This window comes from Paramormyrops kingsleyae, chromosome 15, assembly GCF_048594095.1.
Source record: "Paramormyrops kingsleyae isolate MSU_618 chromosome 15, PKINGS_0.4, whole genome shotgun sequence".
Lineage (NCBI taxonomy): Eukaryota > Metazoa > Chordata > Actinopteri > Osteoglossiformes > Mormyridae > Paramormyrops > Paramormyrops kingsleyae.
Genome location: NC_132811.1, coordinates 19,331,265 through 19,356,241, shown reverse-complemented (window position 1 = coordinate 19,356,241; position 24,977 = coordinate 19,331,265). Strand labels below are relative to the sequence as shown.

Sequence of the window (24,977 nt, the reverse complement as noted above, 5' to 3'; positions counted from 1 at the left end):
CAGAGCATATCAAATGAAATAAGGTGATTTTACAGCCGTCGTCGCCTCCAACCGGGGCAATATTCATTTATAGTCAGCAGAGGGCAGCAGAACGCCGGCCCTGACAGCTCCCTGACAGGGGATTTTTCTTCCCTCACACTAACTGTTATGTCCCAAAACGCAGTTGCTAGTTGCTTATAACGCGGCATTAGCCTTTCTGGGGGGCTGATCTAGTCCGTCATTTCACCATAACAAGGGCGCCGTCACGCGAGCGCTGCCCCGCTGCCGGCCAATCAGGTGAGAGGCCGCGTGCGCAGATTCAAACACCGTTGTAGACGGAGGCTGCGCGCGAGAATCGGCGGGACGCACAAAAATGTGAAGCGGCGATAAGCGGACAGAGAAGGAGCGGGACACGGACACGGAAAAGGAGCTCCTCTGCCGGGACAAGGAAAGGGAGCTCCGCCGCAAGAATACGGGGCTGACGCTGACACGGTGCGGGACACGGACCTGGACCTTCCAGTATCGACATACAGGGAGACAGTAAGCGGGACACGGACACCTGGCACCAACATGAGCGCCTCGCCGGGCGGAGCCTTTGCTCCGAGACCGGCGCAGGTTCCGTAACTGTCAATGTAAGACACCTTGATGGTTGCCGGTGACAAGGAGACCTGATACACTGCTCCGGACAACTGCCCGCGATCTGAGGACACGCCTAGCCAACTCGAACTCGGAACTGACACTGTCTGTCTGTGGATCAGCGAAGAGGTGACAGTGAACTTACAGTGAGCTTACAGCGAAGTTACAGTGATCCTGCGGTGAGGCCAGCATGGCCAGCAACGTCAGTGGCGCCCAGCGCAGGAGGTCCCGCAGGTAAGTTTTCAGACACCGGGCACCCGGTATGGGCCAGGTTCCGCTAACCCGCTTTCCTGGACCAGTACTGCTTACTGTGCAGTTACAGGATCGGTCGCCCGCAGGCAGAAAGCAGCAGAAACGGGCGCGGTGCTGTGTGCCCGAGGTGGGCGTGTGCGGACTGTCACTGTACGTGTGGCTGTCCATTCGCTTTCACTCGCCTTAACGCCAGTTTACAATGACCCACATTAATACACATTCACGTTTGTTTACACTGATCTACATTAATATACGTTCACATTAGTTTATTCTGACTCACATTAATACACACACCAGTTTACATTGATCGCCATCAATACACATTTACCTTAGTCCATACTAATCCACATTCATATTCGTCTACACTGATCCACATTAATACACATTATTCATCTTCAGTGATCCTCATTAATACATATTCACAGTAATTTTCACTGATCTTCATTAATACACATTCACATTAATTTTGACTCATCCGTATGAATCCATATTAACTCAAATTCACATGAGTTTACATTGTTCTGCATGAATCCTGATCCCTCCATATTCACATTACAACTGATTGACATGAATCTGCCTTCACTCACCTTCATATTGCTCATTGATCCATATTCACAGCCCACAGAACATGTTAAATAAATGGGCGGAGATCATCCACTTGTCCACCATCTGACTGTCAAGTTATACTTGTAGATGTAAAGAGCACTTTGTAAGTCACTGATAGCTGGTTGTGAGAAATTGCTGAAAGATTTTACACTATTTCTCATCATATTTTACTTTTCAAAGTTGCTATACTATTTTAAAGATTTTAGCTATTAATCAGAATGTCAGTTTTTCTGTATTATTGCACTATTATTTAAATAGTTTTATTTAAAGTAATGTTGGTAGTTAAGGTCCAATGGCTCACTTATTAATGCATTTTGCTCCATATAATATTTAATAATATAATAATTAAAGATTATATCTAGAATTTATGTCATTCTGAAAAGTATGTGTCACTGCGATTAACACGTGAATTGTGGGTAAATTAGGTCTCTGACCGGCTCTTTATTTCATGAAGGGCTCATGCTTCAACATAACACAACAACATTGGTATGATCTAGTACATACATGAATATTATTTATATATAACGCAGGTAAAGGCAATCAGGCTGTTCCCACAGCAAAGGAGTGCTTATCCCATGTAGCCCAGGCAGGCCACAAGACAGACAGGATGCCAGTCTACTGCAGAGCTTACGCTCAAACACTGTGGGCTCGTTCACTTAACACCATGATTTTGGATTGCAGAAAGAAACCAGAGGGGGATCATGAAAGCACCAGACACATGTGCACATACTGAGCAGAGGTGTGAGGTGACTTTGCTCTTTATAGTGCACTGTTCCTCCATAGTGCTTAACAAGTTAACTTTTAATATCATCTCCATTGACAGTGAATAATAAATGAATAGGCACTGATCTTTAATTCTTACATTTTACCAAGAAGTACCTGTTAATTAAAGCTGTGAAAATAATTTAAATATAAATATTGTAAGTTGTGGACTACAACCATAGTTTAAAAAATAGTTGTTTCTTATTTCTGTGGAATGTTTAATGAACAGTTGGGGGGTACAGTTTCTTCATTTGTTACTGATAGTACATAAGAAAATGAGGGTGAAATTACTGTATTCTCATTTAAATTCTCACCTCATTAGTTTAACTCAAAGCTGATTGGTCTTGTTGCCCCTCTGTTTTCTGAAATTGTAATCATGATGTCACCTGCCAGTGCCATCGGTGCCCCAAAGGCCACTAAAAGTTGGTGTCGCCCTCTTGATGGAATGGGTGTCAATAAGCATGCAGCATGTTGCATCAGACAAATAGATGCTGAATGGGAGCTCCAGGAGTGGGGGGGGGGGGAGCTGTATTACTCAGCTGTACCCCCACCCATACTAATGCCACATCGCATTGTCCCACTTTCCTTTTGGGGGGCAGTGAACTTTATCTTTAATTACACATTATTCTTCATTCATAATGCAGAGTAACGAAGCCTGGATGTTTGTCAGCTTTTGACAGCATCTCCTTCAAAAAGAACATCACACCTCCTGGAAGTAGAACCTGAAGCAAGTCCAGACCAGTAAACAATAATTATAAAATGCATACAGTACTAAATAGTAATGAATTTTGCCTAGATACATTTTCCCCCTTTTTGGATGTGTAAGCAGCATATACAAGCATTTCATTCTCATATATCTTAAGTATTTCTTGCCATTAAATTAGGTAATAGTTAAAGAATGTTAGCTTTTTTAAAGCCATGAATCATTTCTTTGTAGAGGCTTAGAGTAGAATTTTTTTGAACAGCCCTATGGAGAACTGGCAGTTTTTTGTGATTTTTTTTTTTTCATTTAAATATTTATGAATGAAAAGTATTATTAGGTGCCAACATAATTTAAATCTAACAAAAATGTTTATTCTCTGTAGAGTTCAATAGAGGACTGAGCTAAACAGGATGGCATCAATGGGGATGGGAGAATACCAGTGTCATTACTCATTTTGTTCTTTATTCAAGAATTCAGAGCTTTTGTTATACGTACAGTGAAATTCGTACTTGCATGTTGACGCACAGACTCATCATGAGATGTGCAGAGAATGATAAATAGCAATAAATAGCAACAGCATTGTGGACAGTAGAGATTAAGTACATTCCTGTAGTCTGTGCCACATTACAGCATTTACAATACTGTGCAAAAGTCTTAGGCAGGCAAAGAAAATTATGTTTAGATTATCCTCATGTTGGTGTAAAACTATGATATTATGCCTGTCAAAATGTGTCAGCTTAGCTATTTCAGAACCTCTGCTAAATTCACCCCAGTATTTGCAGCGACCGTCCAGTGCAGCCATGTATTTTTTGACTTGGCCACTAGCACACCTCATACACCTAGTCAATCTGTCACTGACTTTTTAAACCAATTTATTTAATTATTTAATTGAGCTGTTGGCGAAATTTAACAAAATCATGGAACGGCTGAGGTGCCCCTGAGGAGAAGTTTGGGAACTGAAGCGGTGTTCATCTAGCCATCCAACTAGATATCAGTAACTTTTTAGAAAACAGAAGAAATTATTACTAGTTTTTATTGTGTTACTCTTAATTTGCACATGTTCTAATGTTAAATTGTGTTTTTTGTTCTAAGCCAAAGTACACTTGCTACCCAGATAAACAGCTTTAAACATTTCTTTGGACTGCCTAAGACTTTTGCACAGTACTGTATATCTGTAAGAAAATATTATTGCCTGTTTCATGTAACTTCCACCATAGTGACATCCTACTTTTTCCAGTGTATTTAAATTACAGTGGTACCTCAGAACTCGAATTTCTTAAAAGTCGAACCAACCAGTTCGAAAAAAAATTACCTATAGCTCGATCTGAATTTCAAAAGTCAAACCGTGAATGCCGACCTAAGATAACTTGTATACGCGGGGAAATGAGTCACGTGGCACGTCTCTCAGCGGAAACAAAGGGTAACGCTTTAGTCTCAGCCTCACATTCGCTGTGATAGCATCGTGCATGTTTACACTAGCTGAATACATGTATTTAGACAGTAAAAATACATTTAGACAATGATAGACAGTAACAGTAATTATTATATAATGAAATACATTTAAAAATAAAGATTTCTTATGAATTATTTTAATCCTAATAATAAACCATTAATACGTTTAATTATAATAATAATGTTGTGCGGAGTGGGGAAAGAACGGAGACAAAGGCGCAGACGTCAGGGTATCGGGGAATATGGGGTTTAATTACAAGTAAGGCAGGCAAAACGCAGACGGACAATACAATGACTGGACTGGGGAAACAAACTGAAACGCGGACTAAATACAGAGGACTCATGACAACAACCAGAAACAGCTGATCACACAGGGATTAACGAGGGGGCGTGGCACACGGAAGGAGCGGACGATCAGGGCAGGACACATTGTTTTTTTTTAACTTTACATATTGTTTGGATACATTTATTTTCTTACTTTACAAATTACTGTTTTGATAAATGTGCTTAGATGTGTTTAGTACAGTATATGCTCTTCTTGTTTTATCCGGTTCATTTTGTGTTTAAATGCTAAAAAAAAAAACATATTTAGGTGTAATTTTTTGGGCGGGGAACCAATTAATTGGTTTTCCATTATTTCTTATGGGGGAAAATTCGATCAGAACTCGAACTTTTTAGGATTCGATCTGGAGTTCTGAACGGATTAAGTTCGAGTTCTGAGGTACCACTGTAGATTTGACTGTTACGAAATTTGCATAATTCAAACTGGGTTGAGCTAAACTAATGGCATAGGGGTTAGTTCTTTGGATAAATAAGACTGAAGGTTCATTGTTGAAAATGAGGTCTTTCTACAGTCTCATTAAACTGAATCTCCTTTGGCAGACTTACACATGATAGACCAAAAGGTGTAATATACAAAGGCCCATATCATCTTGCCTTCAAGCCTGACAGATGTAGCTGCTAGGCAGAGTTACCTCTCGCAGTCTTTTCTGAGTATAACAATGATAATAATGATACATTATTGTGTGTTGCTGCTAGAGGTGTCCATTGATGCTTTGATTTTAGCAGGCCGAGGGCAAATCGCTAGGTGGCCTGAAGAAATGGTCAGTGCTCTTTGGGGAGGAGCAAAGACAGAGACATCCAAGGAAGTAGGCAGAAGCAGAAAGCAGAAGCTGGAATTTTAGTCATTAGGTCAGATGGGGGGGGGGAGTTCAAAATTAAACTGAGGACAAACTGCTAATTTGAAATATATTGTGCACATCTTGTCAACAAAAATATAGTCATGGAGGAGAATTTAACTAGGCTTACACCAGGACAGTTTTAAAAGCAATGTGTATCAGCACTCATTCTTGATGTCGCTGTATTTTTCCTGGTTTTTCTTTTTTAATAGGGTATTTATTGCCAGCATCTTCAGTAGGCCTTTCAGCCATCTGGGTGACAGCAGTTAGTAGTTTTTAGCTATAAATGTGCCAGTAGTGGCTTTCTCTGTCACTGACCCTGCAATGACCCCAGCTTGCTTACCTCCAGCCCTTCAATCCACCGCACCTCAGCTTGTTTGCTTGGACTAATCTGCATATTTATAGGTATCTGAGGGGCCCCCCATCCACGTACACACACAGACACTCAGCTCTATTGAGCGGGTTTATCCTGCAGTCCAGTCAGCGCTGTGTATCTAAGTGCTGAAGCGACTCTTTCATCAGATGCCAAAAATACCCAAAAGCTGCTGGAGGTCTTTCATCTTTGCTGCTTGTTTTGGGTTTAGGCAGTGGGGCATATTCAGTGTGCTCACTGTGTTCATCCCTCATTTGACAAAACAGTGGTGCATGTCTGCTTCATGCAGGAGCTAAACTCACAGTTTACGTCCCAAATGCTCTGTGAGGTAATCCGGGGTTTTCTTCCACCCCACATCTCCTTGGACCTCTTGGTAACACCCACAGCTGTGTGCAGCGAGCTGCACTGATTTTCTTTGCACATTTGCGTTAGCGATGCAGAGGGCTGCGTGTTCACGGTGGCACTTCTGGGCAGATCCTTTCTTTTGCTCTCCACCCTGTTAAAATAGATTAGCCTGGCACTGTGCAGAGGGGAATTGTTGCCTGGCAACAAAGCTTTCTCAGGATCTGTTGGTTTACAAGTGGCCCGGTTTACTTAGGCATGTAATGGGCCTGGAACAGTGGCAAAAACAGCGCCGTGTGTTTTACTTTTAACATCCACAGTCTCCAGTGTGCAGCAGTTGCAATCTGTTTAGCATGTAAATCGCTTGGTGCAGTAATAGAGCTGTGTGGACACAAAATCAGCTTGTCTGCAGGTGCAATAAGGCAGAAAGACGTTTCTCTAAATGTGGTTAAGCTAAATATGGCTCCTATAATCAGGACTTGGAATGTCCTGTTTAGGTTTGGTGATTTCCTTTGCAAGCCCTTTGAAACAGGACATGTTTTATCTGTGTGACACTGGGTGAACATTTGTGATGTAGCTTTCCAGTTAATTGGTTTCTTCTGGGTATTTTTGCTGAATGGATCAAAAAAATAAAGTTGCTCTCCTATGCTGTAAAACATGTTTATTCTAAAATGCCTGATCTTGAGTGGCCATACCATTGTTTGGACACAACTATTTTACTCTGCAGCAGTTTGAAGATATATTAAAATAAAAATACTGGCTGATATGCATATTGGTATCTTTGGACATGGTCTTTGTGTGACTGGAGTGTAATCTTTAGTGATAGACAGAGTAATTTGGGTACCTCAGATAAATACTTCGCCTCCTTTTGACTCTTTCAACAGTGAGGATGAAGATGAGGACATTCTGTCCACAGACCCTGACAACAGGGACCTCCAAAGCTCTAAAAAGCTCTTATGCAAAGTCAAGTGGTCCCGGGATGAGGTATGTCCCTTGTGTGTGTGTGTGTGTGTGTGTGTGTCTTTTTATGCCTGAATGTTTGTTTAAGAGCAGAATTTCATGCCGGTATTCTTCTAAAAACTAGGCTAGATGCAGTATCTGTATATGAAGGATTCTCGAGCTCAGTCGTTCAAGTAATTTTTTTTAGGAAGCCAGGTCTGATGGCCTGTTTTTTCTGCTCTGTGTCCAGGACGAGAAGCTGAAGGGGCTGGTCGAGCAACATGGAACCAACGCTTGGAAACTTATTGCTAGTTACTTTCCGGTAAGTATCATACTCCCCTTTAACACAATGTGCTGAAAAGGTGCTGGGTACTGATTTGTTTGCTTGCTCAGTTGCCTATTAATGCAGTTGATAATGTTTAGAATTAGCAAACTATTTGAAGAGGGTGTCCTGTGGTTTCGTCTTTCTGCAAATATTCCGTTAGTAGTGGGGATCATAGCCTAGGTGCCCGTGTGCGTGACTAGAGTGTTAGAATCGCTCAGAAACCTTTGTACCTTTCATTGAGCAGTGAATGAGTGTCCCTAGTGGGCCTCTGTCCACCTTCTGCCAGAGCTGTGTTAACAAGAGAGGTGATCACGCTTGCGGACCAGCTGCAGCTCTTCACATGGGGCTTCTCTTTGTGCGTGTCTGTGTGTGTGCGTGTGTATGTATATGTGCGCGTGTGTGTGTGCATGCGCGTGCGCATGGGGTGACAGAAAAGAACAGATGGCCAGTGTCAGCACCGCTGGCAGAAGGTGCTCAACCCAGAGCTGGTGAAAGGACCGTGGACAAAAGAGGAGGATCAGAGGGTAAGGGGATCCGGGGGAAGGTCCACACCCTTCAGAACATCAATACTGCTCTTAGGTTTCTTGGGGGTGACCTCTGTTGATGTCTCACTTTTTATGGGGTAGAGATGGCAGGAAGTGGAATAAATATTGTTTATGATAATAATACAAACATTTTTCACTTAGGCATTACTAACTATGAACAATCTGAACAAGTGCTGGTGGCTCTGAAATTTACTCTCAGTGAATGTGTAGTGGAAACCTAAGCACATGAACACAACTTGGAGGTGGCGATGTGTATTTGTCTCTGTGGGCTCCTTGCCTGCTGTCAGTATGCCACCCTGCCCCCAGGGGGCATGGCGTCTCCGCTGGCATCATGTGAACAATGCATTCTTCCCACACGGGTTACATACTGGCGCCAGGAATCTTGAGAATGGCAAATGTCTGAGCTCACAGCATCTTATCTGTGGGTGGATTCCATTCGTCTTGCTTTGTAATAATGACAGTTATGATCTAGAGGCTCCCTGCTAGCTTTCTGTCCCCTACGCCGACCAATTTGCATATAACTAAATGAGGTTTGGTCACTGCTGAGAAAACAAATCATTCATGTTGGTTGAGTGAGGCGGTGCCCCCTGTTTGTCCCCGAGGCCTGCCTGAGCAGCACAGTAACGCCGCTCCTCCTGCTGCACGCAGGTGATCGAGCTCGTGCACAAGTATGGCCCTAAGCGCTGGTCTGTGATCGCCAAGCACCTGCAGGGCCGCATTGGCAAGCAGTGCCGTGAGCGTTGGCACAACCACCTCAACCCCGAGGTCAAGAAGTCCTCCTGGACCGAGGAGGAGGACCGCATCATCTACGAGGCCCACAAGCGCCTGGGCAACCGCTGGGCGGAGATCTCCAAGCTGCTGCCTGGCAGGTACAGTGTGGTTGCTGGATGAGGGCTTCCCGGTGCGTTCTTTGCCCTGTTGGAAAGACTGTTGAGGATGGTTCATCTGCTGAATGTGCGCTTCCTCTGTGTCTGTGGCAGGACCGACAACTCCATTAAGAACCACTGGAACTCCACTATGCGCCGGAAGGTGGAGCATGAAGGTTACTTACAGGATGGCTTGATTTCCTACAAGTCCAAACAGGTGGCCCGCAGACGGCCCAAGTCCTGCTCCTCCATGGAGATCCTCCACGCGCAGAACCAGTTGGTCATGGCCATCCCTGCACAGGTGATGATTCTGTCTGCGTAAGAACTTGGAAACACTCAGTGCTGAACCAGATTCCCAGCTTTCTACTAAAAAAACTTTCATAATCTGGGTTTAGAGCCAAAAGAACTGACTTGACATCACCTCTTCCTGCTTGCTCTCCTGTGTGTTTTGTCCAGGGGATAGACTCTGTATCACCTCTTCCTGTGTAATCTCCTGTGTTTTGTCCAGGGGATTGACTTGGCATCTCCTCCTTATGTGTGTTCTCCTGTGTTTTGTCCAGAGGACTGACTCTGCATCTCCTCTTCTTGTGTGATCTCCTATGTGTTTCATCCGGGGGATAGACTCTGTGTCTCCTGTGTGCTCTCCTATGTTTTTTGTCCAGAGGACTGACTCTGCATCTCCTCCTCTTATGTGTTCTCCTCTTTGTTTTGTCTAAGCTCTCGGGGTACCCCTTCAGGTCAGTGGACCGGCAGTGTGTGGACGCTGTCTCAGATGGTTCCATCTTTGTTCCGGTGAGTTCCTTCTGCTCTCTGTTTGTCCTCTACGAGCTCTCTGCTTCTGTTTTGGTCTCTGTGAGCTTGGCTTTGTCCTCCACCGCATCTAGATGTTTCATGACGGTCCTCTTTTCCTTTCTGCATTAAAATTCCCTCCTGATGATTGTCATCTACTGAGCATCTTTGGCTTTGACTCCAGTTTGCATTGATGCCATGAGATTTGTGGTTCCAGCGAAACCAGTTTAACAATCTCACCCAGTCATGTTTTATGTGTTGATTCTATGTTGCACCGTTGACAGCTGGAATTGAGCGGAGGGCCTGTTTGAAGCACATGTCAGTAAATTGGGTGTCTCTCCCTTCCTCCGCACCCCGGCCTTGGGCCCACCCTGCCCCCCCACGTGTTTGTTCCAGCAGCCGCGACGCCCCGAGGACCCTGATAAAGAGCAGCGCATTAAAGAGCTCGAGCTGCTGCTTATGTCAGCTGAGAATGAAGTGGGAAGACGGTCGGCCCCATGCGTAAGAACACGCTGTGTGTGCGTAGTGCGCTGTAGTCCCGCCCTCCCCTCTGACCCATTCATACCGGCCCGCTCCGCTTGGTAGCCCCACCCAGTAGCCCCACCCATCAGAGCTTGCCTGCACTCGCTGGCTGGCCGTCACTAACTGCCCCACCCGCGTAGCATCAGTAGCCTTAGTGCACGGCGTGTGTGTGGCTCCCATGGCTCAGGCTGTCTGCACACTGGCATGGGTCAACTCCCGGTTACTTTGTGCATCAGCCTAGACACCCGAAAGGTTTGCCGATGATTCTTCAGGTTTGCTTCCTTTTCTTATCTCTGGATGGACGTCAATGTAGGAAAACGATTAAGGAGGTACGGATGGACCTCTAGGCTGGAGCTGTTCTACTCCAGCTGTGGTAGGTTGCTGGTTGTAGAGTCATCCCCCAGTTCCACGTCCATCCTGCCACCTGGCGCCATCCGCACTTGTTTCTAGGTTTCTTGGCCTCCAGCACAGATGCCGTCCTTCCTGCCCACAGCCCTGAAATTGCTTGCCCCCCCTGTTCCCTCACAAACAGCCTCCTGTATCTATGTCCATAGAACCCCAAGCGGTACTGCGGTTGGTCAGACAGCGTGACAGACGACACCATGAGCACCCTGGGCAGCTTGGATGACCAGAGTGTGGAGCTCTGCCGGGCTGAGGACATCCAGGGCCCCACGGTCGCTGGCCACCCTTCACCCAGCAAGTTCCTGTCGGTGGAAGCCAGTGCTGTTCTGTCCTCCCTGCAGACTATCCCAGAGTTCGCTGAGACCCTGGAGCTCATTGACTCAGTGAGGAACTTCTCCTTCCTCCCCTCTTCCCTTCCATCCTTCTGTCTTTCATCCCTCCCTTCCTTCTTTTAGTCCCTCCCTTCCTCTGTTCCTTCCTTTCTATCCTTCTCTCTCCTCCCTCCTTTCACCTGCTTCCTTCCTTCCTTCCTTCCTCTGTTCCACTCTCCCACTCTTCTTTCCTCGCTGCTTCGCTCCCCTCATCCCTTTCTTCCTTCCTTGCTCATTTCCTTCTTTGCTTCCTTCCTCCGTTCCTTGGTTTCCTTGTCTCTCATCTTCCCTTCTTCCCTTCCTTCCTTTCTCATTCCTTTCCGTCTTTACTCCCTTCCTTCCACCCTCCCTCTGTTCCATCCTTCCCCTCCTTCCCTTCCTCCCTTCTTTTTTTGCCTGAGGACCCATTGTGACTGTGCTTGTTGCTCTAGGATCCAGTGGCTTGGAGCGATGTGGCCAGTTTCAGCCTGGCAGACATTGCCTCCCCAGAGAAGCAGCAGCAGCCATCGCTGTCATTCCCCAGGCCACAGGACAGAACCCCTGATGGGACAGAGTACCGTTTTGGAACTTCCATTTCCATCCCAGACCTCAGCAAGAGCTGCTCCAGCCCTGTGCAGCTCAGGGTCTCTGGCCTCTCCTCTCCTAAGTTCAGCACACCTCCCTCTATCCTACGCAAGAAGAAGCACAACAGGGGTGATGACTCTCCATCCAACCAAAGCATCTGCGCTTCATTCTTGGAGCCCAGTGCCACCTCTCCCAGGAACACGCCAGTGAAAGTGCTGCCTTTTTCCCCCTCCCAGGTATCCCCATTCTTTACAGGAGCCTGATTCATCTCATCCCTGTACTTTTGTGTGATTTGTCTGAATAATAGCTTAAGATCTAAGATGGTTGAGTGTGTGGCATTGTCACCTTATACTTGTAGGTTTGGGGCTTTGCATGTTCTCCTTGTGTTGTCTGTGCTTCCAGGATGGAATAACATCTGTAATCTGCATATTCTGACATGTTTCACCAGTTTTTCAACATATCTGGGAACGAGCTGGACAACCCAGCCCTGACATCAACGCCGGTCTGTGGGCAGAAATGTCTGCTAAACACCCCCATGCAGAAGGAGATGACCCCCAAACATCAGAAGGAGAACGCTGGGTTAGGATGGTTCTCTGGCACTTCCACAGAAGTCTTTGTGCCAAATGCTTCACCCTTTGTTTCACTGACTTCTTCCCATGTTTAGTTTCAGGACCCCAAAAATAAGAAAATCCATTTTGGGTCCCACCCCACGAACTCCAACACCCTTCAAAAATGCAATGGCAGCCCAAGAGAAGCTGTATGGGCCCCTGAAGATGGTGGTACGTAGCTGTAAATCAAAGCCCTAAATCTAGAAGATTCTCAGTTCTCTTCCCCCTGCTGTTACATGCAGCATCTGTGGTTTGTTCTGTGTGGTTCCCTCCTGTTCCCCATGTGCTTCTCACCTGCTCTGTGTGTTGATCATGTTCCTGCACTTTGTCCTGCCATAATCCTCCTCTTCAACTGCTTCTTTATGGTCATCTTTCGCTCTTTCTGATTGGCTCCAGCCCCAGCCCCTGGCCCTACTGGAGGAGGACATCAGAGAGGTGCTGAAAGAGGAAACCGGGACTGATATTTTCACCCGAGGTGACTTGCAACCTGAAGGCCGTTCTTGGAAGCAGGAGGTTTGTCTTTGTTTACTCAAACCAGATAAGCAGCCGCATGTCCCTGTAATCATCTTCTGTTTATTTCTACTGTCTTGTCATTTCTGCTTATATGTGGCTTAATCTCTGTGACAGCAACAGTGAAAGTGACTTCCTAGAAAACTGACAAATAAGGCCCATATAGACCTCTCCCTCACACAGACCTCTTCCCCACACACCCCCTCTCCCCCACATAGAACTCTTACATACACAGACCTCTCCCCCACACAGAACTCTTACCTACATAGGTCTCTTACCCATACACCTCCTCTCATCCATGCAGACCTCTCCCCCAAACAGACCTCTTACCCATACACCCCATGTAGACCTCTCCCTAACATAGATCTCCCCCCACATACTCCTTGTCCTCCACACAGACTTCTTACTGACATACCCCCTCTCCTCCACACAGCTCCCTAACCCACACATCCCCTCTCTCTAAAACAGACCTCTCCCCCACATGGACCTTTTACCCACACACCCCTTCTCCCCTACACAGACCAGTCCCCCACATAGACCTCTTACCCACACTGAACTCTTCCCCACACACTTCCCTCTCCATACAGACCTCTTACCCACACACACACACACACACCCCTTCTCCCCTACACAGACCAGTCCCCCACATAGACCTCTTACCCACACTGAACTCTTCCCCACACACTTCCCTCTCCATACAGACCTCTTACCCACACACACACACACCCCTTCTCCCCTACACAGACCAGTCCCCCACATAGACCTCTTACCCACACTGAACTCTTCCCCACACACTTCCCTCTCCATACAGACCTCTTACCCACACACACACACACCCCTTCTCCCCTACACAGACCAGTCCCCCACATAGACCTCTTACCCACACTGAACTCTTCCCCACACACTTCCCTCTCCATACAGACCTCTTACCCACACACACACACACCCCTTCTCCCCTACACAGACCAGTCCCCCACATAGACCTCTTACCCACACTGAACTCTTCCCCACACACTTCCCTCTCCATACAGACCTCTTACCCACACACACACACACCTTCTCACAGGCTGTATGTGCTCCCCCGCAGTTCGACACCCCTGCTAGGAAAGTGCGGAAGTCATTGCTGCTGGACTCCTGGGGAAAGGACAGCCTGAACGTGCAGCTCTTCTCCCAGGAGCAGGTGAGCAGCTCTCAGGTCAGTACCTGCTGCAGCACTGATCCCAGATGCTGTAGGCACCTTCACCCATTCATCCGACGTTAGGTGGATCTGGCCTTGATGGAAAGCTCTGCTTCCCTGGTGCATCTCGTTTAATAAGGTCTCTCATGTCTTCTTGTATGTCTTCTGTTGGGAATGTGTTTTACATGCTTAGTATAGTTTTGTAATGTGGCCACTTTAGATAAGTCTCTATGTTTTTAATAGTAATTGATATGTGACATTCCTGCCCAGCAAATAAATTGTTTTAATTCTGGCTTTTCTAAAAATACTGTGTCTAGTAGAGTCCTAGCTAGTGATGTCACTGTAGTTCCTGGCCAGGAATAGTGCACAAGGGAGCACTAGCATTAGAGCATTAGAGCAGAGGGTGTTACAGTATAGTGACTAGCTTTCTGACTAGTCACTTGGGTGAGTGAAACCGAAGGTGAGCGACTTTGTAATATTATACAGCGATAAGCTGCCTTGTAGCCTCTGAGTCACCTCATTCAGTCAATGAGCAGGTGTCAGTCCCTCAACTGACCAAATGTCTTGCTAACATTGTGCCAATCTGTAGCTGTCCCACAGTCCCAGATTTGACATTAAACTGGTTTCATATTATGTTTGTGTATATCGCTTTATGTGCTAAAATCCAGAACGAATAAGCTCAGTTAAAAGTAAGAAAATTCTCTAAGAACTCTAAATGACGTAGTGATCATATTTAACTGCTCTAAAAACAAAGACCTAAATTAAGATACTAGTTGGTTTAATTTGAAGTCTACGTAATATTTTTCCATAAGAAGAGACCTACCCTTGTCTGCCCAGAAGGACTCTGTTGTCGTGCTGGTTTTCCTTACAAAGGCGTTTGCCCTTCCCTATCGCAGCCTGCCGGGGACGGCCTCCTGACCAGCTCGCTGCTGATGACACCCCTCCAGGAACAAGAGGAGTGCACTTCCTTACCAGCGGAAGACGAGGTGGGGAGGGCTTGCATCCCCGCTCATCCCTACAGCCCCCCAGTGGGGAAGGAAAACCCTACCCTACCCAGGACGCCTAGATATGAAGCCTCCATCCAGGTACACTGGGCTTTGTGTAAGATATCACCATGCGGAAGGGTGGATCAGTGCAAGGGAATGCTGTGTTTCATGTGGTGTAAGTAGGGCACAGGCCGGCTGTGTATGTGGCTGTTTCAGTGTTACCAGTGACACTCTGCTGATGGTTCACACGGGCCAGCCAGGTGCAGGCTGGGAGCAGATGGCTCAGTCTGAGTTCCCACGCGTGGGCTCCTCTCTGGGCGTGTTCCTTAACAGCTGCCAAACCCCCCTCTGCAGGCGAACAGCGAGTGGGAGACTGTGGTCTACGGCAAGACGGAAGACCAGCTAATCATGACGGAGCAGGCCAGGAAGTACCTCAGCGCGTACACGAGCGGGACCACCGCCAGAGCCCTGGTGCTGTGAAGGGGGGAGGCCCCGCCCTCCAGCTGTCAGTCAAGCTGGATGTCTTCTGATGAGCAGGCCTGAAACCTAGACAATCCTTTGTAGTCAATCTGAAGCGTGCTGGTTTCTTTTTAGCTGTCCGCACAACGTTTATCGAAGCTGCCGTATATTTCTGCAGGCGCGAGAAAGCAGTTACATCATTCATATCTGTATTTTCCCAGTTGTTCTTGTTCATGATGGATTTTCTACAATGGTATTTGAGGAAAACCAAGATGGAACAGCTGAAACGACTTTCTTTGGCACTTGAGTGAACGTGACAATGGGACGCCATTTTAGACTGTAGATAGATCACCTGGCGTCAGTTTAAAAACGGTTACTATCATTGTCTATCGAGGTCTCTCTTTTTTTTTTTTTTAATAGAATCCGCCATCAGCTACTCGTAGACACTTCCCAGCGTTTCCTACGTACGGACAGAACATTTTAAGTCCTGTGCATTAATCTATGTGTTCAGAATGACCGGCTTTCGCTGAGCTCCTGGGTTATAGCGGAGCTGCTTTTTTTGAATATCGTATATAGGCATAAAAGCGAATGAACATATATACTCAGCATAACCGGCTAAAACCTGCAAATGCTGCATCGGTATAAGTGAGAAGGCTAAGGAGCTGAGATGCAGTGCTGGAGCGGAGGGGGCGGCCAGCCCAGAGGGTCGTCACGGCGACGGGAGCGGCACTGTGGTGCGGTCATGTTCACTCCGAGGATGAAGGCTCTGCTTGCACACAGTATTCCTCCCGTCGAGACATTTTTTTGAATGTATTGTACAGTGTGTTGACTGGAGACGATGTCAGTCAGGAAGGTACCTTTTGCTTTTCTCCTTTAATTTATTTTCCCCTCTAAGGCTTCTGGAGTGTTATTTGTGTATCTCTGGCTTTGTGGCTGTGTTCTGCACCTGTACCAGTAGCCATGTTGGAATCATGGTGGGGCTCGAGGAGACTCTCTGTCACCCTGCTGTCTCATGTCTCAAAGAGTCAGTCCATTAGCAGTCCTGTTGGTCAGACCAATGTTTGATTGCATAGGGTTGTAGGTTCTATTTATTAAATAGTTTAATAATTATTTATTTCTAAAATATGAAGACTTAATTTTTTTCAATTTAATTATTTGGCTTCCTTACACTTATGTTCTCTAACTTTACAAAGTTCACTGCCTCACTTAACACAAGTATTCATTCCTTGGGGGTTTGAAGGTGTTTTTGATATTGAGCACAAATTTAATTGTTTCAGAAGTTAACGTGTTTTTCTCAAAGTCGGTTGAAGCGAAGCCAGTCTTTATTCTAACCAGATAACGTCCAGCTTGTGGCGTCTAAACCAAGGCAAATTGCACTTTTTAACTGTGTAAACGCGTGTGTGTTTCTGGATGTCGGGTTTTGTGTTGCGTGATGGGTAGCAGGTGGAGACGTGATATGGACATTGGGTTTGGGCCCCGCCTCTCGTTGTCCATTTAGGGGCATGGCGTTTGGCTATAGGGCGGGGCTGGGGTGGGGGGGGGGGTTTTGATGTTTGCTGCTACTGATAGCGAGGGGGCGGGGTCTCTCTATACATGTGAGAGACAGAATCAGGAAGCTGTCTGGGCCCTGTTATGTTTCATGTACAACAGCTAGGAAGGTGCACTGTAGAAATCCTATGAAACGCTGACCAGCAAAGACACTAGCTGAGCTTCTTACTGGCTGTCAACTAATGCTGACCTTTAAAAACATCTTCCCGTTCCAGCGAACCTGTGCTTCTACTGTTAACAATGTCTGTGAATTATTAAGCTAGTCAATAGCACTCAATGTCAGGCCCCTGGACCTAAACCAGCTGGTTTGGGTGATGTTTATGGGGCCGTCGAGCATTAATTTTAACTGAGATACACTCTACCTACTAGGGAAAGCGAAAGGTTTTACTTGCACACGGTACAGCACTACTGCCGATGGGTGGCTTCAGCATCGCGATCGCAGTTTGCTCAGATGTTCAGCTGTCTGAGTCTCTTCACTTTGTGTTTCTGCTGAATTGATGAATGTTACCTTCTGGTTCTGTAAAGCTCGCTCCAACCGATTGTCGGTTCTGACGGATGTTAAGTCCATGTAGCAGAGGCTGTCAGGCAGCAAACGAGCAGTGCCGAGCTGAGCTTTTTCACGTGTTTTTGATGGTTTTTGTTGTCTCTCATTTCTCCTGCAGGGTCATCTTCTGTATTCATGCCTGCTGCCATTGTAATGCATGTGCTTCCTTTGAGAAATAAAACACTATATGTCATTACGGTACACCGCGTGAGTCTCTCTCGGCGTCAGGGCCACCGGCGAGCCCCGGTGTGCCCTGTCGGGGGGGATTAGCACCTGGGACAGGGTACCTCGTTTGAAGGATTGGGCCAGGTGCTGGTGGCAGGAAGGCGAGGTGGGAGGGGCTAGCAAGGGAATACAGTGCCCTGCTGTGACCAGGAAAGGGGGGGGGGGGGGTGTCCCCCGGGATATGTGTCTTCTCAAACAAGGGGGCTCTCCACAGGTCAGCTGGGGGCTGAGAGGACTCCCTTACCACTGGAATAATGCCCTTTGGCTCCATTGTTCTTAAAGCCTGTTGGTTTCTCCTGCCCCCCTGCTCAATTGGCTCTGAATAGAGGAGGCGTGGGTTGGGGGGGGAGGTGCATGTCGATATGCCTTCTGTTAGCTAAAGGCCGTCCAAAACAGAGGGAACATGAAGCTATTGCTGTCAGCCTCCACACCAAGTCCTGCTCACCTGTGAAACGCCAGAGGCGTGCCGCCTTCGAACCCTGACACAATCTTAACTGTTTTAGTCACCACCGTGTCTCTCTTACAAAATGACCCTCCTGTTTCCCATAAACTCCAGCATCATACCAGGGTTAAAATGGAAGACTGCCACCTGCATGTGCGGCGAGAGGCCTTTGCACAGCGGTGGCTGTGTGTGACGGCTCTGTCCTGTGCAGGGAGGAGGCCACACAATGTGGCAGGGTCCGGCAGCCCCTATGAGGGCCCCCCTCCAGCCCCCCCCTCCGCTCTCTGGGGCCGCTCACACTGGCAGCCTTTGTGTGTGCCAGACGGCAGATGGCCGGCCATTATCGCAGCGATGGTAAAGTCATCTGGCAAGCGCCCGCCAGCACAGCACCGGGCCCAGTTCTGGCGGGAAGGTTTCAGCAGCCCGGCCCAGCTCCTGAGCTTCGTAACTAGGTCAGGGTGGCTCACTACCCCCAACCCCCCCCCACTCTACCATGCCCACTGAGCATGTAGGGTTACGCGGGATGGATTCACTGCATTCTGCCATTGCTTTCTCTGTAAGTGTTCTGAATTAAAGGGAAAAAAAAGGTTGCAGGTTTAAAAAGCAGGTGAAGGGGAGGTACAGCAATATCAGGTTCCTAAGCAGGTCTGACATCTGCTGCATGATGGGGATCCGTAGGCTGATGGGGAGGGGGGTGGCTGGGATGCTGTCTGGGGCTCTCAGTACCTGCCCACGTAGCTGGAGGGAGCCGGCGAGCATGAACGCCCCTGGCACAGCCCTGCAGACCTCCTACTGGAGAGCCCTCACCTGTAGCTTGACACTGGCTAAGGCCCAAGAAGAAAAAGGTTGATTTTTAAGAACTTTTGTGTTATTCATTTATTCCCCCAAATGCAGATGAGGAACATCATCTATCCTGCCTCAGATGCGCCCCCATCCCTTCAGTGTTCTGCGTTCAGTACTCCATCCCCCCCCCCCCCCCCCCCCATGCTTCCTCCTGCAGCCGTACACTATGGAAAGACCTTTGAGACGTCGGCTGGGCCTCATGGAACGAGTGAGAGGTGTTTCAGCGTCGCCCTGGCAACCCCGAGTGCAGTGGCACGGTTAACTGTCGAGGTGCCATGGAGCTGCTGTTGATGGGTTGGGCTGAGAAGAGCAGAAAGTGGGCACACTTAATAGGGCTTAACAACGTAAAAAGAATCATCACACGAAGCAGGATCACCCCTGTCCATGTGTCTTTTTGCGAGACGGAGATATATGTATGTTCCCCTGGAGGCCACTGGGCTTTCAGTCCGGTCGGTTCGAAGGCGGCCTGCAATGGACTGGGCTGTTGGGGGGGCTGGGGCCTCAGCGCCAGGAAGAGGCCCTTCTAACACTCCTCGGGGACTGCGGCCTGCACCCACCAAAGGGTGGAGGCGCAGGAAAGGGAGGGGGACATAAAAGAAACAACTAAAACAGCAAAGGGGCTGTTTATTCCTGTCACCCAAATTCAGGGAGCACAAGAGTGACACTGTTTGCAGCTCTATGAGCCTAACACTGAGGGTCCCAGCACTGACGCTGCAGTACTGATGCTCCACAGCACTGACGCTTCACAGCACTAATACTGCAGTACTCACACTCCACAGCACTGACGCTGCAGTACTGACGCTTCACTGCAGTGACGCTGCAGTACTCACACTCCACAGCCCTAACGCTGCAGTACTCACGTTCCACGGCACTGACACTGCAGTACTCATGCTCTACAGCACTGACGCTGCAGTACTCATGCTCCGGAGCACTGACACTGCAGTACTCACGCTCCACAGCACTGACACTGTTGTATTCATGCTCCGTAACATTCACACTGCAGTACTCACGCTCCACAACACTGACACTGCAGTACTCACGCTCCACAGTGGTCGACGCTGAGGTTTTCAGCACTGATGATGCAGTTCTCACACTCCAAAGCACTGACATTGCAGTTCTCACTCTCCACAGCACTGATGTTGCAGTTCTTAAGCTCCACAGTATTGACACTGCAGTACTCAAGCTCCACAATGGCCGACACTGAGGTTTCAGCATTGATGGTGCAATACTCAATCTCCACAGCACCGACACTGCAGTACTCACGCTCCACAGAGACTCTTACAGCTTCACCCATTTCACTACAGCAGGGTGGGGCTGCTTTGAGCCCTGAGCCTATGTCCTTCACCACCACAAACCCTGACACCCTAACCCTGGGGTGGGAAGCTGTTCCATGGAGGGCCGGTGTGGGTGCATTTTTTTGGGATGACCTCTCAATCAGTCAATAATAAAGCGATGGTTCTCAACTCCAGTCCTGGGGACCCACTGTTATTGGCTGATTGAGAGGCCATCTGAAAAACCTGCACCCACACCGGCCCTCCATGGATCGGGTTCCCCACCCCTGCCCTAACCATTTACAAAGATTTGTCCTGCTGTAATTGTTGTCACTTACCTCCTATGTGTAGTACGCAGCACTACAGTAAATACTTGAACAATTCATTTGAAGTTTGTGTACAGAAGGCCAGGCTCTGCCCCCTGCCAACAGAGGGCCCTTAACCGGGTGTGCAGGGACCCCGTGACACGCCCCAGAGCCGGGAATGAGAATCGATCACCGGCGAGGGCCTAATCTGCCTGTATTGTCATCTAATGAAGACTGAGACGGGCCACCTGCTCAGGGTGTGCTGAGCTGGGGGGGCAGGGCAGCCACAGCAGCTGCTGGGGTGGGGGGCGGGGGGTGCATTTGGGGGTGTTGTGGGAGGGTGGGGCTTAGCCTACATATGCACCAAGGACATCTGTGGCTCCGTCCTGGACTGAACTCTGTGCTAATGCGTCTGGCACGCCTGTCTTCCTGAAAACACATGTAAGGCTGTTCAACCTGAGGCTGTCAGCCAGACCCGGACCCTGTGTGGCCACATAACAAAGTTATTATATACTGTAACATAAATAATACATGTTTTCTGGTCATATATATTTCTGTCTTATGATAACATTATATATTGTCCTTATTAATCTGGCTTTATAATCACCAAGAAGGTTAATACTGAAAATATACAGCAACACAATTGGAAACTGTACTGACTCAAGTCACAAGGTAGGAAAGTACCGTTTTGCAATTTGTCATCTTTCTACCAGGCTTGGATGACGTCAGCTGTTACAGCTCATTGAGACCTGTGGCTGGTTGGTAGCGCCCCCTACAGGACAGCATGCTCATTATAGAAAGTCACAGTCAATAAACTCGCATTTATCAAAATCCTCATTGTTAATTAAGGTTCTTAATTTGGGTATATATTTCTAAGATTCAGATCATACAATAAAGATGAACATTGCATTTGTGTAATTTAAAAAGTGAATAACAAAAACCAGACAATATAAACAAAATATTCAGAAATTGCAGTATGCCTGAAGTGATGTGATCTGATCTTAATAATTACAACAACAATAGCAGCAGCAACAACAACAACAACTATAATAATAATAATAATTATTATTATAATGAACAAACAACTCAGACATCATTTTACATTTATGTAAGAATGGAAGGTCAGGCTGGGATTCATTGTCAGTCATTATTTGGTTAAACCCAGTAACAAAGTTAACAAACTACCCAGTGAGAAGTAGGGTAACCAGGTCAGCCCCCTCCCAGCTACAGAGCCTCACTGTGTGCGAGTGGGAGGGGGGCGGCCTCGGCCAAATGCCACGGAAACACCATGAAGCACAAACAGCCGTGTAACAATCTGTACAGCAATCATGTTACCATGGAGACAAACTTCCTGTGCAAGTCAGCATACTTAACCAATAAGCATGTTTCTGAAATGAACTGGCCCAATTCCACCAACATGTTAATGTTTCGATGAACATTTTTCTAGCTCCACAATACCAATCATCTTTCAATGTGCCATATTTATCCTTGTTGCTGGTTGTGTACTGGGCTCAGTAACCAGGTGTGATGGATAATCCATCCATGCATGAAGGGTAAATATGTCTCTGCCTTTCGTCATTCGTCCATCTGTCACACAGTGTGAGGTCATGTAAGACCGTCCATTCTGGTTTCCCAATGAATACCTCCAGGTCAAACGTCAATGGAGGGATTAATGAATGGGTCCCATTTTTGACAGAATAAATGGGGCAGGGGGGGTCATTACTTAGCTCTGAGCTTACAAACAGATGGACATGGTACAGCAGTCAAACAGCATTAGTCATTATGGATGAATGAAGATGAAAAAGAAAATGTACCTTCATAATCAAACAGTCATTACATCCGCCTGCTTAAGGCTGAGCTGTCTGCCTTTCTGGAGCCATGACTGCAGGAAAGAGCAGTATGATCCACATTAGAGTAAAGCCCCACCTTCAACTGACACCCTAATCTGAACCTCACATCATAACATGTTAAATAATAAAAGGCTTAAACAGTAATTAATTTTTCAATAACTGCCAAAGAAATACAATATTTATTTGCAGCATGATTCAGCATTGCCTGCGTTATATTGATCTAACCAGGCTGTTATATAAACAAGGGAGTATCTGTTTCAGGAGTGTATATAATGTATGGGGATGTAAGACTGGAGATCATCGCTTCTTTGGGGGTCATTTTCAGCAAATTCTAAACCTGTTTGTCCTAAATAAAATCAATGATGTGTTTTTTTCCACCTAGTGAAAGAAGCTGCTGGGAGCTGAGTGTTGGGGGCTAGGGGCTGGGGGCTGGGGGGCTGGGGGGCCACCTCAGGGCCTCTTCTGACCTCATACTGCTCTGTTCAAACTCATGAATGCAGGTCCGGAACAAAATGAAGTGCTGAGTACCCTGGTCTGTCATTCTGGAAGTTCAAAAAGCCTGAAGCAATGCTTTATTTGCCACTTGTGCAAGTACTTAGGAACTCCTTGATTTTGACATCACATCCCATCATCTCTTTTTCCAGACATAGATATATATATATATATAAGGGTAAAGCTTGGAGCCCCAAGCATAGGATTTGAACTAATAACCTTCTGGTGAAAAGCACACAAGTCTAACCCACTGAGCCACAGTGCACCCCGCTGTGCGGCAGACAGACATTTCGGATACTGAAGGAAGTGTTTTGGCACCGTGGCACATGCCAGCACACGGGCATACACGCCCAGGCTGCCCCCCATCGCCTGTGCCAATTAGTCCTTTTCAGCTGGCAGCAGGGCAGACAGTAAATGATGTAGGTCTGACCAACGCAGCCAAAATGGCTGCGTGATGGATCTGTGATGACATGCGTGAAAAAGACAACAATGGAGGACGCCCCTCCTGGGGTGGGGGGGGCCCTCGGGGGCGGGGGGGGGGGGTGCGTAAACACACGCGACCTGTGGCGTACCACGCAGCCAGCCTTGTGGGTTGTGGACATAGCCATTGTTCAGCTGGAGCACAAGCTCCGCTGCACACAGACGCACTGTGACACACTGCCACCTGCTGGCGAAGGGAGGAAAGGGTGCGCAGGGCATCTGAGGAATCCAGCAGGGCCCGACCTTAAACCAACCTGGGCCTGGTTTCCCAAAACCTGCTTAACGCTATATCGTTCCTAAGTTCTACCTTAAGATGTCTCTTAACGCTCCAACGTGTTTCCTGAAACATTCTTAGTTAAGTATATTTTTTTAAAAGATTGGTCTAAGCCTCTTTTAACGGTCTCATCGCTGTTGTTGGCTCATACTGCTCATTTAAAATAATGCCTTGTCCATACGTACACAGATACATGGGCGTAATTTCCAGGGGGGTTAGGGGGGTCATGACCCCCCCAATAATCAGATCCAGCCAATATAACCCCCCCAATAATCATGTTTCCCCTGTAATGGGTGGAGACCTCAACCCCCCCAATGTTCCAGCCAAAGTTACACCCTTGCACAGATATTTTTTAAAACGGTGTTTTTCCTCCTCCGTTTAAAAAAAAATCCCCGTCCACACGAACATTGTCTTCTAAAAAATTTCCGTCCACATGAAACCGCTAAAATGCACTGTCAAGAGTATGCCAAACCAACAGGCGGCATTATAACTCTAACCGCACTGCCATGTTAGCCAATCAGAAGCCTAATTGCCAGTCCTGTTGAAAACCATGGCGCACATTCCGACGCCTGTGTTGATGAATATAATGCGAGAGTGACTCAACATTTATCTCTACACATGTAAGAAGTCCTGTCAGCAAGGTTAGCACAAGCACTATTTCGGCTAAGTCCGCCATTGCTCAAACGCGCCTAATGTATACAGCAAACAGCGCACGCTCTGACGTTAAACAAAGTGGACAACGCCGCACAATCTGACGTTTCGAGCCAAAGGCTCGTGCACCCAATCAGCAAAAATCATATTTACAATTATATGATTCAAGTTGTTAATTTTGTATTTTATTTTTATGTTCTCCCCAATTCTGATTACTGCAATATTTTGAAGTATTCCGGCACTATAATATTTGTAAAGAACTCTCTCATGCGGCAGTCAAGCAATTGCTGCCTGGAGGTAATAATCAATTCTCGAGCCGTCGATGTCAACCAATCAGGTGTTCCAGCACCTATTAAGGTCGTACTTCAGAAGCTCTCGTAAGAGACTGTTCGAGAAACATACGTAGAAAAACAAATACTTTTCGTAAGATATATCTTTAAAATCTTCGTAAGACTCTAACAGTGACTGATATCGAGAAACCAGGCACATTTAACTTTTTTGAAAGAATCGGGGTCAAATAGCTCCTGGGGTCGGCTGTTCATCACTGAGCCGCACACTGTTCTTGTAAGATAAACTTTATATTGATTTGGGGGTAGGGGGGAATTCCATTAAAAATGCACTCCTTCGAGCCGGATTCGAACCAGCGACCTAAGGATCACAGTACAGCCTCTACAGTCCTCCGCTCTACCAACTGAGCTATCGAAGG

The 24,977-nt window shown here is 47.1% G+C and overlaps 1 protein-coding gene and 1 non-coding gene across 5 annotated transcripts; one reads left to right on the top strand and one right to left on the bottom strand.

Moving 5' to 3' along the window:
• Positions 1-303: 303 nt before the first annotated feature.
• On the top strand, positions 304-16,866 carry mybl1 (v-myb avian myeloblastosis viral oncogene homolog-like 1). 4 transcript variants are annotated; one of them, XM_023794356.2, is made up of 16 exons: positions 304-849; positions 7,168-7,267; positions 7,473-7,544; positions 7,979-8,071; positions 8,741-8,961; positions 9,073-9,259; positions 9,676-9,750; positions 10,147-10,248; positions 10,824-11,054; positions 11,474-11,842; positions 12,055-12,185; positions 12,271-12,385; positions 12,611-12,727; positions 13,812-13,904; positions 14,798-14,986; positions 15,242-16,866. In XM_023794356.2, the coding sequence occupies exons 1-16, from the start codon at positions 806-808 to the stop codon at positions 15,365-15,367; spliced, it is 2,265 nt and encodes a 754-aa protein (XP_023650124.1). In that variant the 5' UTR covers positions 304-805; the 3' UTR covers positions 15,368-16,866. The 4 variants fall into 4 exon arrangements, with proteins under 4 accessions (XP_023650124.1, XP_023650123.1, XP_023650125.1 ...); XM_023794355.2 differs by having other exon boundaries at positions 13,812-13,919; XM_023794357.2 differs by lacking the exon at positions 10,147-10,248 and having other exon boundaries at positions 13,812-13,919.
• An 8,025-nt stretch (positions 16,867-24,891) lies between these two features.
• Positions 24,892-24,977, bottom strand: trnay-gua (transfer RNA tyrosine (anticodon GUA)). Its single transcript is given in 2 exon segments — positions 24,892-24,927; positions 24,941-24,977. It is a non-coding gene; the product is annotated as a tRNA-Tyr (tRNA).